Consider the following 17425-nt stretch of genomic DNA (forward strand, 5'->3'; position numbering starts at 1 on the left):
CAAATCCTCATGCGGAAACGCACAAATAATGGACATGCTGCGGAAAATTCTGCAGCATGGGCACAGAACATGCATATTTTCATTGGGGATCATGGGGCACGGATTACCAAGCGTTTTGCAAGCGTTTACGCTGCGGAAATTCCGCATCAAAAATGCTTGAAAAACGCATAGTGAGCACGCAGCCTTAAAAAAACATATAAATCCTAACAGTTCTAAGTTAGGGAAGGAAATATATCTTCACTTTCTTACAACACTTTCTATATACCTTTCCCAATTCTGGCCTAACGTCCTGAACCAAGGGGCTCAGGATGAATAGTGTTCTGTATAAGGACAAACAAGGAAAAGTGAATGTCCTTGTAATGTGAACACATGGTGGGGGAGGGGGCGGATAAAGTTGCAAATTTTGATGCATGTTTTTTAGCACAAAAAAAGTAGCTGTTTTTGTTTATACTCCGCTCTCAGCACTTTTTTATTTGTTTTATACTTTTTTGCTTATACTTTTTTTAAAACTAAAAGTAAGGCATGTTGGGTAGGGCCGACAGATTTCACGTTAGCGTGCTGTGTGTATATGTATATATTATAAAACCTTTATTCCCCCCCCCCCCCAAAAAAAAAAATTATATATATATGTGTGTGTGTGTATATATATATATATATATATATATATATATATATATATATATATATATATATATATATATATATATATATATATATATATATATATATATATATATATATATATATATATATATATATATATATATATATATATATATAATATTTTTTATATGTATATTATAAATTAACCTTAATTCCACCCCCCAATAATTATTGTTAAGAATTTGCGGTTGGAACAATTTGAGTGAACGGGAGGAGATACACCTGGTACAACAACACAAATACCTAACACGGGCCCCGGGGCATTTCTGGGCCCGGCCCCGACCCATGAATCGGTCAAATTGTTACATGCTGTCAACACAACAGATGCAAGGATATGGGGCGGTGCGTTGTCAGGCCATGCAATACATGGACATGAAAGACCCTCGAAGTTAGCATAGACCAACAGGGCTCCAGTGAAAAAAAATAAAAAAATAAAGGTGATAAAATATTATTCACCCAGTCTGAGGATAGGCGAGGGGTTTAGAAAAACATGGCTGCTTTTTTTTTTTCTCCAAAAAAGAGCACGACTTCTGTACACAGGTTGTGTTAGTGTGACTTGCTCCGAACTGCAGTACCTCTTACAACCTGTCAACGGGTGTGGTTCTGTGGACCAGCCATGGTTTACCAATCGAGAGAACCCTTTTTAAGGCCATTTTAACACATGGAAAATAATATGTATATAGTTGGGGGGGGGAGTCTTTTTGATCAGTTTTTGTAGCAGAATGACACTTTCTGCAAAGCAAATGATGAAATGGGCTTATTTTATTGTAGGCGACAAGAATGTTTCTTACTAGGCCAAATGCCCATCTGTGTCACAAGTCACTTATGTCACTCCCGTCACCCATTACATAAAGTATATTTAGCAAAATTTACAGCGTAAATTGTAATATCAGTGAAGGGGCAGTGCTTCTCAATGGGAGGCGCGCCTCTGTTGTTGGTGAGGCGCAGCTGTGGAGCCAGTGTTTGGTAGAATGGAAATGTGATGTGCCTGATTCCTATTGAGCTCCATTGCCGCCTCTCTCCTGTTCCCGGCCATTCTTTTACTTGGCTCGTTTCAGTGATCTTATGTCTACAGCACTTGACTGCTGTAGTCAATCTGAGGTCTCATGCTGCCTACCTGGACATCACTCAGTGATTGGCTGCAGTGGTCATGTGCTGTAGACATGTCATCACCACTAGAGCCATATTGGAGCAGCAGAGAGGCGGTGCTGGAGCAGCAGCCAGTAGGTAAGGCTGACTATGTTATTGCAATCCCAATCAAGCCATAGGGGAGGTTTGGTATTAGAGGACAACCCCTTAAAGGGCTTTCCTGCGAATATGTTCATATTAATCAATAGAGCTTGGAATAATAATAACTTCCACAATTGGATGTGTTTAAATAAAATGTTCCTGTGCTGAGATAATCTTATAAATGTGCCCCTGCTGTGTACTGTGTAATGGCTGTGTCTGACTGTGCAGGGACATGGTCTGATCATACCACATCTCCTGGGCAGGGGAGGAAGCAAAAGAGTATACAGACAGGACAGCAGGGGATCACAGCTGATTCTTTCTGTGAGGTAAAACATTTCACTGCCTGTTTTTAAGCAATGCTTTACCTCAAATAAAGAATTATCTGTGATCCCGTGTTGTCTTGTCTGTATACTCTGTTTTTCTCCTCCCCTGTCCAGGAGCTGGATGGTGCCTTTGTGAGGCTTAGTATTTTTCCCTAGAGGCAATGCTCTTTGGGAGATTATCAGCTGTTAAAGACCACATCCATTGAAAGCCCTATGGGCTTCAATTTTTACTCAGTGATTCAATAAAAGGGTCTACTTTTATCCCAGAAACGGCACCACTCTTGTTTCTAGGCCGTGTCTGGTATTGCAGCTCTGTGACCTTTTTAAATTAAATTGGGCTGAGCCACAATACCACATATAACCTGTAGACAATAGTGGCGCTGTTCCTGAACGGAAATTGTTCACCTCTATTATCTCAAAACGGTGTGTGTATGGTGATTTCATAGGATTGTTACTTCGGCCATGTTCAGTATTTGGTCAGTATTTTACATCAGTATTTGTAAGCCAAAACCAGGAGTGGGTGATAAATACAGAAGTGGTGACGTGTTTCTATTATGCTTTTCCTCCTATTGTTCCACTCCTGATTTTGGTTTACAAATACTGATGTAAAATACTGACCAAATACTGAATGTGTGAACGTGGCCTTATTTGTATATACCATGTACCTCTGAGGTCCAACCAGCTTTTTTTACGACCACAGAACAGTCATGTGTAGAATGTGGTCACTTTAAACACTTAATTTCTATGTTTCTATGTTTTTATAGCGGAGTCCTACAGATTTTGGGCATAGGACCAGCCCCCATTACTGTTTACAGTCACCGTCCGCCTGGAGACCAGGGCTGGTGAAACTTGCCAGGCTGCAGTGTAGCAATGGGATGACTCAGAAAGGAAACAGACTGGCTTTGCGAGCTGTCTGGGTGGGGCACTTGGTTTTTCGATGACATTTCCTGATTCATAGTATTGTATTGTGTCAGCAGAGAAGCTGGTGTGCTGCGGCGCTTACACAGTGAGGACACTCCATGGCCTGAGCCTCCAGCGTGGAGGTGATGCTGAAGCCCGGTGGATTGTTACTACCGCAGGGTAGTGCACATACACAATAGCATTATGCTTGTTGTGTGGCACGATGTTATGGACGCCATACCTTTTTTTTTATAACCTTTTTATAACCTTACACCCCGTTCATCAATCTGTCATTGCTGGAAATAAACCAGAGATTAATTTACACAAGTTTTCCAGCGGTAGCAGCTAATCATTGGGATTGCCACTAGCAGAATCATCTGCAAATTTGTGTCCGCAATCTGGAAACTGATTGTCCACACCGGGAAAACCTTTCAAAGCCATTCGTGTTGCATTTTTGGTTACAAAAAAAAGACCGACCCCATTAGACTCAATGGGACCCTTCCTGATATGTTCGCATATATTATGTGGCTTATTTCACACGAATTCCGTTTCTCTGTTCCTAGAAAAATAACCAGAGAAATAGAATTAAAAAACCCTGGTGTGAACACCGCCGCATTGGAGTTTGAGTTTTCACAATTAGGGAGAAAGATGGGGGTGCTGTTCAGTTAAGTAGTTCATTCAGTTGTGTAAGTTCTTCCGGTATAAGGCTGCATTCACATTTTACAGAGGTTTTTTTTTTTTTTTTTTTGCCACCTGTATATTCAAAGTTGTCAACCAAGGAAGAAGTTGGCAAAGATAGAAAACCAGTAAGTGTGAAAGTGCGCTAAACTGTCCTGGCCACGACAGCGGTGCACCGAGCGCCTGTGCTTAGTTTGCACAATCGTTTTGGGCTGAAAGACTCCCTTTAAAAATGACCTTTCACTAAATTTTTCATGTTGAACTGAACACACAATGTAATAGTAGCTGCAAACAGGGCTGTGGAGTCAGTATAAAATGGACCAACTTCGACTCCCTAAAATATATAATAAATTGGGTACAGTAGTTCAATGCAGTTTGTGGGGAATATTTTTTCATAAGAATTTGGTAAAGTTATGAAATGTCCAATAAATTTCCGTCCTATTCCTGATCTAAGGGTCTAGACTTTTAGCTGAGATGAATCTGTGCTACAGTAAATTTATCACTTAAACATGAGCCATGTATGAGGGAGTCTGAGTCAGTGTCAAGGAAATTGAGGAGTCGGAGGTTTGGCTTACCGACTCCACATCCCTGGATGCAAAGCAGAATTTTAGGTTTGTGGGGGGGGGGTTTATATTAATTTTGCCTCTCCTTTGTGGAGACATTAGCAGTCAAAGCATTTGGCACCTAAACAGTTATTTATTTTTTTATAGTCTAAGTGGGCAGTACCAGAGAGATTTCACTGGAGGCATATACTTTTTTCTCTTTCCGACTCTGACCAATCATAAGCGGGCAGCGACACATTGGGGAAAGAAGAACTCACCCCAACAATAGCATCCACAGACAGTCTGCTCTCCTCACTGCAAGTTGATGACATGCTGGGGCCCGGCCGAGCTGAGAGTGGGGCCCGGCCGAGCTGAGAGTGGGGCCCGGCTTTCAGTACTCACATCTAGCAGGCAGTGTGGGGGCTGTTTGGATGAACAATTTTTCTCTCAGCCTGACTGTTCATGAGAAAAAAAAATCGCAGCATGCACTACTTTCTTCTGAGTCCGAGAAAAAAATAACACGGAACATCCGAGTGGCATCTGTGTGTTTTTGTTTTTTTTTTGTTTTGTTTTTTAACAGATACATTTCTATTATTACCCTAGGAAACTATATTTGATCATATTAATTTTTTTATCTAAATGTATGAGAAGGGATCGCACACAGATGTAAGAAAACGACACACTGATGAAAAATAGTTGAGAATCGTCTGAGTTTTCTGGATGAGACGCAGGCGGTTTTCCTACACTCGGCTGCAGCCGGCCTTTATGCAGCTTGTTGGAATCTCCCCAACACTTCTAGCACAGAACTCGGGCAGAGGTACTCAGTTGGGGAAGAACGTCTTACTAGCAGGGCCTGCACCATCCTCCCACCCTTTCTAATGTTGGAAAGGTAAGGAGGGGGGACTGTCAGTCTCCAGCCAAAAGAATTTTCCGTTTTGCCTCATGATTGACTGTAATTGAATTCCGCTCCACATAAATGTCACACTGCTTCTTTCAACCCTGTGCGATGGGAATTTTTTGCATCTATAAATGTGACGTCCATTTGCAGATATGACCCTTTTGCCGAGTGACCCTTCATTATAAGATCGGAGTAGCTGCAGATCATGTGTCAGAGTTGATCCAGAGAAACCAATGTTCCCCTTTGGGATGTTAATTAAACCTGTGCCCTGATAAGCAAATTGGAGTTATTTGCTTTATGTCTAGATCAGCAGCAAAGTGATCAGCGGCTGATTTAGTGCTGCCGCAGCCGTTCAGTGCTTGTTCAGGCCCTGACTCCAGTGTTTTCCTACACATTATCGTGCATTATAATGTCATCTCATCACCATTCCTTAGTGAGGGAGGACGGCTCCATAGATTACTGCTCATAATGGAGCCCTTATTTTTGTTCAGGGCTGGATTCTACCTATGTATGAAATTGTTTCCAGAGGGTCTAAGGCTGGGGCTACATGGTGACTTTGGCTAAGACAGCTGTCACGCAGCTGAAGTTACGCCGCAGCACTATACAAGTGAATGGGTTTGCATTGCAGCACCTACGTGGCAAGCATGGCGGAAAAAATCTGACTTTGTAGGATTTTTTGCAACTTGCTGCTCGCAGGAGTGCAGGTGTCTCACTGAAGAACTCTGGTCTCCTCTGCCTCCTGCTTGTGATAAGGGAGAAACCTACATCTTACAAGCAGGAGGCGTGGAGAGAAGTGTGTAAAGCTACAAGTCATAGGATTAACTGTAGAATTTGTACACCGCATGCACAGATAAATAGTCTGCAAGTCGGAGGTGTTTTCTAACTTCAGCTTTCAGACTTTTAATCCTTAGAACACTGGACATGAACAGTGGGCTATTGAATGTAAGGAAAAATCAAAATCACTGTGTCACATTAAGACATTTTTTTCTGTTCTATGAACTTTCAAAACCGGTTTTTATTGATGGAAGAAAAAGTACGTTTTGAAGACTAGTGCCAAGATGTTCCTGCCGTCATAGTGTGGGCCAAAGACTATTGAGATATTGCACCGATCATTGGCATCTTATTGTCTTTAAATAGCTTAAAGGGGTTGTTTTAAGTTCTTGAAAGTTAACTTTTGGTGGAAATGTGAAGCTGTTATATGAAAATGATTTTTAACGGACTAAAACCAATCCGACCCTATTATAGATATCGGGTCTTTCTTCTTAAGTTTGTACATTCTGTAATGGATCTATGTTTCACATTCCATTTCCAGAAATTGAACTCAAAATTCAGGTGTGAACATCGCCCGACCTCCATGCAATGATTTGTGTTATCTGTGCTGTTTGTAATTGACTGATAAATGCACAATATCACAGACCACAACTTACATATTATTATGTACTGCTTTGTAAAATAATGTTTGGCATTGTTAATATCATCCTGCTCATCACTTATACCTTTCTTTTACAGGTCCATTTCCCGGATATTGAGAGAGCGGAATGGTTGAATAAGGTATGGATGACTGTTACCATCTTTATGGTTATTTCCATAGGAGATCACATTCACCTGTGTACTAAAAATGTATAAAATACATGTAACTTACCAAATTTACATTTAATTGAGTTTTCCCAAGTCTGAATTATTCCCTATCAACAGGATAGGGAATAACTTATTAATCGCAGGGGGTCTGACTGTTGGTATCCCCACACACCCCGAGAGTAGGGCACCCCCTTGTGAGTGGACCTGAGATTGAGCATGCACACCTCCTGCCAGAGACAGCCAAGTATAGTCCTTTTCAATTTCCAACAGTCCCATAGAGAATGTATGGATCTGGATGCGCATGCTCGACCTCCGATCCATTCAGATGAGGCTCTGCAGAACCCCATTCTTGGGCTAGCTGGGGGTCTCAGCAGTCGGACCCCAATGATCAATAAATTTATAACCTATCCATAAGGGATGACTCGAATGCTTAGTTAAAAAAAAGCAAAAAAAAGCACTTTTTAAGACTGGTTCTTTACTAGTGGGAACTAGACCTTTTTTCAGCAGGGATAGATACATTAGCTAGATAGATCTCTTATATTATAAGATCCTTCTGATAGATACAAAAGTTCCATGAGCTCTTACCAGCTCTCTTGATATATCTCTTTTATTAAAGTGGTATTTCAATCTCCAGGATCCTAGCCCAATATGTAGTAGGTGTAATAATAATAATATTAGCAAATAGCTCAATTTATAAATGTAGTATAGTTCTTCTGATTTGCCATGTCACTTACCCCATGTGCAGGGCATTGCTGTAGCTTAGGTATCCATGGTTATGAACACTAACTACTAATCACTTTACGAGGGGTTGTCACCATGAATACCTAAGCTACTGCAATGCCCTGCACCCCATGTGTAAGCGACATAGCGAATCGGAAGAACTATACTACATTTTTAATTGGAGGTATTTTCTTATAATATTATTATTATTACACCTACTACATATTGGGATGGAATCTTGGAGATGCGAATACTCCTTTTAAGTACTTGCATTCCATATAAATTAACAAGTCTGGAGCATCTTTTCTCAGAACACATTCCTCTGCTATTCCTCCTGGAAAAATTGGCAGACTAGTTTCAGGTCCAGCCGTCATTGGACTTATAAGCCCCCGTCTCACATAGCGAGATCGCTAGCGAGATCGCTGCTGTGTCACGGTTTTGGTGACGCAACAGCGACCTCACCAGCGATGTCGCTATGTGTGACACTTTGCAACGATCAGGCCCCTGCTGTGAGGTCGCTGATCGCTGCAGAATGTCCTGGACCATTTTTTGGTCTTTGCCCTCCCGCTGGTCAGCACACATCGCTTTGTGGGACCAGCGATCAGGCTGGTAACCATGATAATCAGCGGGTTACTAGGTGAGCGTGTGCCCCTAGTAACCCGATGTTTATCATGGTTACCAGCCTGCTCCTGCTTCAGCAGGCTGGTAACCAGGAGCAGGACATCGTGGAAAGATTCTTTCCACGATGTCGCTGCTCCCCTGATCGCTGGTGAGCCTGCCTGTTTGACATCTCACCAGCGACCACATAGCGACATAGCAACGATCCCTGACAGGTCGTATCGTTGTCGGGATCGCTGTAGCGTCGCTAAGTGTGACGGGGCCTTTATTCTTTTCAGGTTTTATTATTTCTGTTGCACGTAGGAATAACAGATGTTGTTGGAGGAGATGACACAATGGCGCCTGCTGTCGTTATAACCGTCTATCGCTCGGTGCTGTCTCACACCTTTAGGCCTCAGGCGATTTTGAAGATTTGGATAGTTATAGGATTCACAGCTAGTATAACATTAAAAGGGACGGATTATAAAAATAATACAGGACGGACTTTTTTCTTTTCTTTTTTTGATGTTTGAGTAATAGGTAGTTGGACTTATCGGTATAAATTTTTTGTTTTAATTTTTACAATTTTCAAAGATCTCTGCTTGCCGTCAGTAAATATAAACATTCATGTTCACAATCTGATGATGCGTAAGACCTATCCTGACGGCGGAGTGTAGGATATCAGAGCTATGTGATCATGAAGTTTCAGCCACTTGGATAAGGAAATGTTGAAAAAAAGTGTATTAGAAAGTTTTATACATTCGCATATAATGGTTTTTTTACGTAAAACCAGAAAACCCCTTTAAGATTATGGACTTCTTTTGTCTTTCATCCCTTTTAGAGAAGTACAGTTTTGTTCAATGTGTGTGTAAGACAGATGTGTATACACAGCCTTTTAGAGCGGAGCATAAGTTGGTATACATGCAACGTATAGGAGCATGTTCACACTGTTGCCATTTAACAGACAAAACCTAATGTCACGGGTGTGTCAGAAGTGACAGACAGTCGCCTTGCTGTTGATTGCAGAATATCTCTTCGTTTGGCATTACAAACACCTTCTTAGCTGTCTCTCTAGGACCCAGCAGCTACCTCCATCCTGCTAATTGATACCCAGGCTGGGTGTTTAAATACTGGCTGTTGCTATAGGGAGGTGCCAGTGATATCCACGTGACCCCTTGTGAAGGCTTGGAGCAAGTGCAGTTCTTAATTCCTCTCTGGTGCTAAGAGGACGTGTGTGCCATCTCTCTGAAGTCGACTGAGGCTAAGCTACTTCCCCCATGTCTGTCTCCCCTTGCTGTCTTTAGTTGTCAGTGGGGATTGACTAGCGCTCACCCCCCCTTCCCTATCTAGGACCAATCGCTAAGGAAATTCAGGAATAGGTTCCTGTGTGGCGATTAGTGAGGAACCAATATAGGGACAGTAGGGGTAGACAGGGTGATTGCAGATCAGCCTAGGAGGTCTCCACTTCCACCTTTCTCTAGTGTCTGGGCTCCCTTCACCTCATCCCTTCTTGTCGCACTTTGTCTTTTTTATACTGTGCGTGACACCTAAGAATCAAAATGAGCATATACCCTGCTTTAAGTAAATAGTAAGTTTTAATATTTATTTTTGCTGTTAAATGGCAACAGTATGAACATGCTCCTATACATATACTAACGTCTGTTCCGGCTCATTTCTTTGGTTTTGCTGTAGTTTCTTGTACTTTGTAAAACAGGGGTGTGTCCCCTTTTTTGAGCTAGGCATTTCATTTATATACCTTCCCTTGACTGGGTGCCTGAACAGTCGGCCCTCGGTCCTGCTAAGCCCCCATCTACATTGAGGTCATCAGGCAGAAGGTAAGGCTTTAAAACTAGAAAAAGGATAGGACTGTACTGATTGGGGTACACCTTGTCGTGGTAAGATGGCTTTATGATTTTTAGATCAAAACAGTGTTTACACAGTCCCCTATCACTATTTACTTACAGCAGGGTATATGCTAATTTTATGTCTACCTTGGGTTTAGGCATCTGTGTGCAGTAGAGAGGCTTAGTGCACAGTTCCTACTGCTGTGAACAGAGCCTTATAGAGGTTAACTGGATTTTAGTAAAAATTTGCGTATGAACAAAGATGGTTATAAAATAAAGAAATAAGAATTACTTGACCATTTAAACCTCCTGATCAGGACATGCTTTGTAACCCACACCGATCAAGCTTTGTCCTGTGGATATACCATACATGTACAAAAAGGGGATTAACCCTTTAATTGGACACTACTTTTTTTCTTTTTTTTTTTAAGTTACATAAATCAATATTGCAAGTGACTATAAGACATTTTGCAATGTATTTTAATACAAATAATTGCTTTATTCTCAACTTATGACCCACTTCTCATACTTCAAATTCCCCACCACACCTAAACTGCTCATAAAAATCCATCTAGAGCAGGGATGTCAAACTTAAACACGCAGAGGGCCAAAATTAAAAACTTGGACGAAGTTGCGGGCCAACCAGTATACAGTATAATGGGCCCCACAAAGTCCTTCATACAGAATAATGGTCCCCACATAGTCCTCCATAGAGAATAATGGGCCACACATAGTCCTCCATGCAGGATAATGGGCCACACATAGTCCTCCATGCAGGATAATGGGCCACACATAGTCCTCCATGCAGGATAATGGGCCACACATAGTCCTCCATGCAGGATAATGGGCCACACATAGTCCTCCATGCAGGATAATGGGCCACACATAGTCCTCCATGCAGGATAATGGGCCACACATAGTCCTCCATGCAGGATAATGGGCCACACATAGTCCTCCATGCAGGATAATGGGCCACACATAGTCCTCCATGCAGGATAATGGGCCACACATAGTCCTCCATGCAGGATAATGGGCCACACATAGTCCTCCATGCAGGATAATGGGCCACACATAGTCCTCCATGCAGCATAATGGGCCACACATAGTCCTCCATGCAGCATAATGGGCCACACATAGTGCTCCATAAAGTATAATGGGCCCCACATAGTCCTCCATGCAGGATAATGGGCCCCACATAGTCCTCCATGCAGGATAATGGGCCCCACATAGTCCTCCATGCAGGATAATGGGCCACACATAGTCCTCCATGCAGGATAATGGGCCACTCATAGTCCTCCATGCAGGATAATGGGCCACTCATAGTCCTCCATGCAGGATAATGGGCCACTCCTAGTCCTCCATGCAGGATAATGGGCCACTCCTAGTCCTCCATGCAGGATAATGGGCCACTCATAGTCCTCCATGCAGGATAATGGGCCACTCATAGTCCTCCATGCAGGATAATGGGCCACTCATAGTCCTCCATGCAGGATAATGGGCCACTCATAGTCCTCCATGCAGGATAATGGGCCACACATAGTCCTCCATGCAGGATAATGGGCCACACATAGTCCTCCATGCAGGATAATGGGCCACACATAGTCCTCCATGCAGGGTAATGGGCCACACATAGTCCTCCATGCAGGGTAATGGGCCACACATAGTCATCCATGCAGGGTAATGGGCCACACATAGTCCTCCATGCAGGGTAATGGGCCACACATAGTCATCCATGCAGGGTAATGGGCCACACATAGTCCTCCATGCAGGGTAATGGGTCACACATAGTCCTCCATGCAGGGTAATGGGTCACACATAGTCCTCCATGCAGGGTAATGGGTCACACATAGTCCTCCATGCAGGGTAATGGGTCACACATAGTCCTCCATGCAGGGTAATGGGTCACACATAGTCCTCCATGCAGGGTAATGGGTCACACATAGTCCTCCATGCAGGGTAATGGGTCACACATAGTCCTCCATGCAGGGTAATGGGTCACACATAGTCCTCCATGCAGGGTAATGGGTCACACATAGTCCTCCATGCAGGGTAATGGGCCCCACATAGTCCTCCATGCAGGGTAATGGGCCCCACATAGTCCTCCTTGCAGGGTAATGGGCCACACATAGTCCTAAATGCAGGATAATGGGCCACACACAGGGGTGGCGGTTCTGGTGTCGCGGGCCAAATATTAACCACCCTGCGGGCCAGATTTGGCCCACTTACTGGAGTTTGACACGTATGATCTAGAGACATATTCGGCTTACTGATAATCAAGTTACATGCTAACCTTAGAAATCTATGGAGAGAGGAATGAGAAAGTAGCAGCGAAGTGATATAAACAGCTGGCAGTAAGTGATTTAGCTCACCTTAGAGCTGGATTCACAGCTGCACTGCTCAGTAATGCCGTATAAAGTCCTCCATGCTTCTGCTGTTTCTGAGCATGTGCTTTATAGAGACATGAGAACAGAAATTCCTCTATTTCTGTGTGTTGTGTATAGGAGACACCATAGCAGCTAGTCTCCAACCTCTATCTCATAGACAACTAGAAATTTGTCCGGTTTCACACAGTTTGTGTTCCCGGACCGCGTTCAGATCGCAATACACAGTCCGACCGCCGGGTCTCCTGACCTGAGTGGACTGCTGGGGAGGCACATAATGAGACAACTCCTGTAAACCATATTTTAAGGTATAAAGGTATATATTAATCATTTCATATGTTATATAGATTTATTTTATTACTCTAATCCCTAATCCTAAAATGCAACCAATCTCTCAGGGTTGGCGTTCTAAATTAAAGTCCCCCATACATACTAGATGCAAGTCGGCCAAACCCGACGATTTTTGGTGGGAAGTCCGACCATTTGATGTGTATGACTTTCTTTACTCTCCACGACATCATCATCAGGATTAGGCAGTTACAATTTCAACACCCAATCCTTTTGTTTTCAGGGGTGATAAATCCCCTGGATAGTTAAAGGGAATCTGTTACCAGGTTTTTGCCCCCAAATCTGAGAGCAGCATAATATAGAGGCAGAGACCCTGATTCCAGACATGTGTCACTGATTGGGCTGCTTGCTGTAGTTTTGATTACATCACTGTTTTATCAGCAGGAGATTATCACTAGAGGACTAGTAAACCTTCTGCCATGTAGTACTTGATATTCATTCTTGCAGACTGTGAGCCCTCGCGGGCAGGGTCCTCGCTCCTCCTGTACCAGTCGCTGACTTGTATTGTTCAAAATTATTGTAATTATTTGTGCTATGTATGTGTAAATTGTGCTTTTATGTGTAAAGCGCCATGGAATAAATGACGTAATAATAATAATAAATAATAATAATTCATGAGCTCTGCATAGCCCTGCCTCTACCACTGATTCGCAGCTTTCTGTGTACACTGTGCATAGGCAGTAAGCAGCCAATCAGTGGTGTGTGCTTGGTTATATGGGGCTCCACATTCAGAGGAACTGCTATATCTACAGCAGATAAATCAGTGATTTTATAAAAATTACAGCAAGCAGCTCAGTAAGTGACACATTCCTGGAATCAGGGTTTCTGCCCCTACATAATGCTGCTCTCAGATGTGATTGCAAAAGCCTGGAGACAGATTCCCTTTAATATCCTATTGATCAGTGTGAATCACACCAATCACCAGAACAGAGAACTTATGTTCCTTGTTCTCACCTGGCCTAACTTTGAAGATACCAGACGAAAACAGCGCGCAGTGCTTGGCTATCTTCAGCAGTGTCACAAACTTGAGTGGTGAATGCTCAACCTGCTGATCCATTCAGCTCCTCCCGGTCACTGAAGATAGTAGCTCTGCTCTGTCATAGACTTGAATTGAGCAGCAGGAAGCATTCACACTCTGCTAATCCTGTCTGGATTTTATACCCCAAACTAATGGCATGAATATAAAGGTGCTTAGTGCCGAGTAAGTCCTCACCTTTATTCTAGAAATCAGTTTTGCTGTGGTAGAGAAATCCATAGTTGACATTGTATGTGAATGAGTTGCAAGTGTAGTGGGCTGGCGCTGCACTTACATCTCTCCTGCCCTTTCTCCTTATTCCCTGCCCATTGCCTGCCTCCTGTGTCTAAAAGACATGTCACTCATGTTTATGACCTTAGGGTCAGAGACAGGAGGCAGGCAGCAGGCGTGGAAAAGGCAGAGAGGAGGCAGGAGAGATTTAATTGCAGCGCCTGCCCACTGCACTTGTAACTCGTTAGCATACAATTTAATCTATGGATTTGTACAAGAAAGGTGGGGATTTGCTCAACATTAAAAGACCTTTATATATACATGCCTTCAGTTTGGGTTATAAAATACTGATGATAGGTTTTCTTTAAACGGGTTGTACAGACTTAGCTGCTGCAAACTTGAAACCCATGTGACTGCAGGCTTATGAATTCTCAAAGTGCGCGCTGTCAGGATTCTCCTGCACAAGGTGCGGACTGTCATGTGACCGCAAGTATCGGCAACTGCATACTTCCGGCTACATTCAGACTAAACGTGTCCGGCCTCTCTCAATTCACTGCTAGACTGTGCAAGTCTAGTTGGCACATGACTGCATGTATGCAAATCGTATGTGGTGCCATACAATCCTGGCAGCTCACACTGTGAGGATTCATAGACTGACTACAGATTTGAACCCCAAGGCTGGACAACAGCTTTAACTTCCGGTTACGGTTGTGCCAGATTGGACAAACTGGTCTTTTTGTTATCTCCTATGCTGTGGATATGTCCCAACTGGTCTAGGCTCATCGGCCGTGTCTACGTTCTCTTATGTCCATCACTTCTTGGCATTGTCTGTGTTACTTGAGTGCAGACCCCTCTGTTGATGATGCCTATTTTTAGGCTAGCCTCATTTATTCTTAGCTCCAGATTTCGGGCACGTGAACTAATGTTTCCTAATTCACTCTTCCACTTCCAGCTTTGTCACACATCATTTCTTGGCACTCTGAGATGACACTATGGGGACACCATTATAAACAATGTCTCGAAGGAAGAGCGGTGTAGTCTATATTAAAATTGAGAAGACTTGAAATACGTCTGGCTCCTGTGACGGGCGCCACTCGCGCCCTCTGCAATAATTCTTTCTTTTCCCCTTGGATACAATTATGATAGATTTTGATTTATTGCAGTGAAAGTTACCGGAGAAATGTGAAAGAAACCAATTCATGTTTTCTTTTTTCTTTTATAGACTGTCAAACACATGTGGCCTTTTATCTGCCAGTTCATAGACAAGTTATTCCGAGAGACTATCGAGCCGGCTGTCAGAGGAGCCAATGCCCATCTGAGCACGTTCTGTTTTACCAAGATTGACATGGGCACTCAGGTACGTGGTGGGAGCATCCATACCTTCATAGATGAACTAAGGAAGAGGTTTCTGGATGGAGAAGAATTGGGATCAAGAAGGAGAACCCTAGACCATATAAAATCGCTAATGGACCTATGCACAGCTTAGATAAAGGGGTTGCCTAGGCTGAAATCTAATTTTAAATACCATACTTGGGATAAATGAGTTAATAGAGGAGCGAAGATCAAATTTATGATTTTTAATTTTTGAGCAGAATCCGTTCTGAAATTTGGCTTTTGTTGCATTTTTTTAAAATCTACAGTGTGCCAATTTCTGTTGAAGAAACAAACCTTTTTGGTACGGGTTTTTGCAATTAATTTATATAGGTACCTTAAATCCGCAGATTAATTTACTGCTCTGTTGTTTTTGTTTTTTTGTTGCGATTCCACTCTAAAAACACACGTAACACATAAATAAGCTCAAAACATAGACTCTCCGGATTTCAGTTTAGGTATTGAGCATAAAATCTGCACCAAATACGCAACGTGTGAACCTTACCTACAATTATTAACCCAATGCTTGTTGTCTCTTCACAGAGTAAGAGAGCTAGAACTGTAATGCCACCTATAGGAAGTAGCAATCCTAAAAGTCAATATCGACCCTTTAACAAGCCTTGATACATGAGTTAGGATAATAGCCTAAATCTCAATTTGCAGACTCTGTGTTTTGGGGTACTGCCCCTCGTCAGTGCAAAGTGTGAGATATAGTTTGGCTGTGTATGAGAGACGTCTGACCAGTATCCAAGGGGTAACGTTTCTCCTTGCGGACAGTAACATGTTAAGCATGTCAAGGTGAGGAGACTTTTAAGCTGCAATGCTCCTCTGGGAAATATGGCTCGTTAAAGGGTCGATATTGACTTTTAGGATTGCTACTTCCTATAGGTGGCACTAGGGTTCTAGTTCTCTTCCTCTCTCAAGAGACCATTTGCATATTTCCCAAAGGAGCATTGCTACTTTAAAACTCTCCTCGCCTTGACATGCTTAACATGTCACTCTCCGCAAGGATACCCCAATGCTTGAAATCATGACAATGACCATCTCCGGTTTTCCTTTTTTTGACAGCCGCTACGAGTGAATGGCGTCAAAGTGTACACTGAGAATGTTGACAAGAGACAGATTATACTGGATCTCCAGATCAGGTAAGATTTTCTAAAATATGGATATTGCGGTATAGCCCAAATTTTTTTTTTTCTTACCTTTAAAGGGATTGTCCATTATTGGACAACTCACAGGTTAAAGAGCTTGTCCACTACTATTATGCACCCTTTTAGCTGATGCAAATTTAAAGGGCCCAATAGCAAAGTCAGGAATGACAGTAAATGGATCTGCAGCATTGCGGATATCAGCATAATTCTATATGTGCGATGGCTAGAAGTGCCATATATATTAGTCCTATACAGCAGCCTCTGGACCCAGAGCAGCTCCCATTCATCCTACAGTTATACATAAAGTATATAATTACCCTCTGTGGGGGACTCTGGAGATTCGTGAACCCTTTTCATTTTTCGTTTTCTGGACGGTGTTATAATAAGCTGCCTGTGCTGCTGAGATCTGACGTCATCGTCCTTGTTCGCCGCTAATGGATTTCGCATGTTTGTAATTACATCACTATGAAAGCAAATTGGACGGATTTCAATTTCACTCTTTGTTCTTTTCCTTTCTCAGTTTTGTAGGAAACACAGAAATCGATTTGGAGATTAAAAGATATTTCTGCAGAGCTGGCGTGAAAAGTATCCAGGTAAAGGAGTTTATAGATGCAAGCAGCACAGCGATACAGTGGTTATGATACATTGTATTTGGTATCCTGTACGAACACCCCAAATTCCCAAGTGGGGTGCTGACCTGAAGTCTGAGCTTTAAAGAAATGAAGATGATTCGCTGGGTCAATGGTCCTGACCACGGTGCCTGAATTGGGAGTGCTATGCCACCCGCTGAGGGCATGTAGGAAGGGCAGATAATAGATTATCTTTTCCCAAAGCAATTAAATGGGCAAAGCAAGCAACTTGGCAAATCTGTTTTTTGTGCCTCCAGCTCCTGAGCAGAGCCATATGTTTCCATAAGAAAAGACTAAACAAGCTCTGCGTATTCTGATCCTACAGT

General features: G+C 42.7%; 1 protein-coding gene across 3 annotated transcripts in view; it reads left to right on the forward strand.

Annotated features, from left to right (window-relative positions):
• ESYT2 (extended synaptotagmin 2) overlaps positions 1-17425 on the forward strand; it is a 150268-nt gene that overhangs the window by 65507 nt on the left and 67336 nt on the right. For all 3 annotated transcript variants that reach the window (XM_073677679.1, XM_073677680.1, XM_073677681.1), the window contains exons 2-5: positions 6744-6785; positions 15171-15305; positions 16388-16464; positions 16991-17063. In XM_073677679.1, the coding sequence (XP_073533780.1) occupies positions 6744-6785; positions 15171-15305; positions 16388-16464; positions 16991-17063 (327 nt within the window). The remainder of the gene's footprint in view (positions 1-6743; positions 6786-15170; positions 15306-16387; positions 16465-16990; positions 17064-17425) is intronic.

Source organism: Phyllobates terribilis, unplaced genomic scaffold, assembly GCF_046119375.1.
Source record: "Phyllobates terribilis strain yellow unplaced genomic scaffold, ASM4611937v1 Scaffold_4__5_contigs__length_816908805, whole genome shotgun sequence".
NCBI lineage: Eukaryota > Metazoa > Chordata > Amphibia > Anura > Dendrobatidae > Phyllobates > Phyllobates terribilis.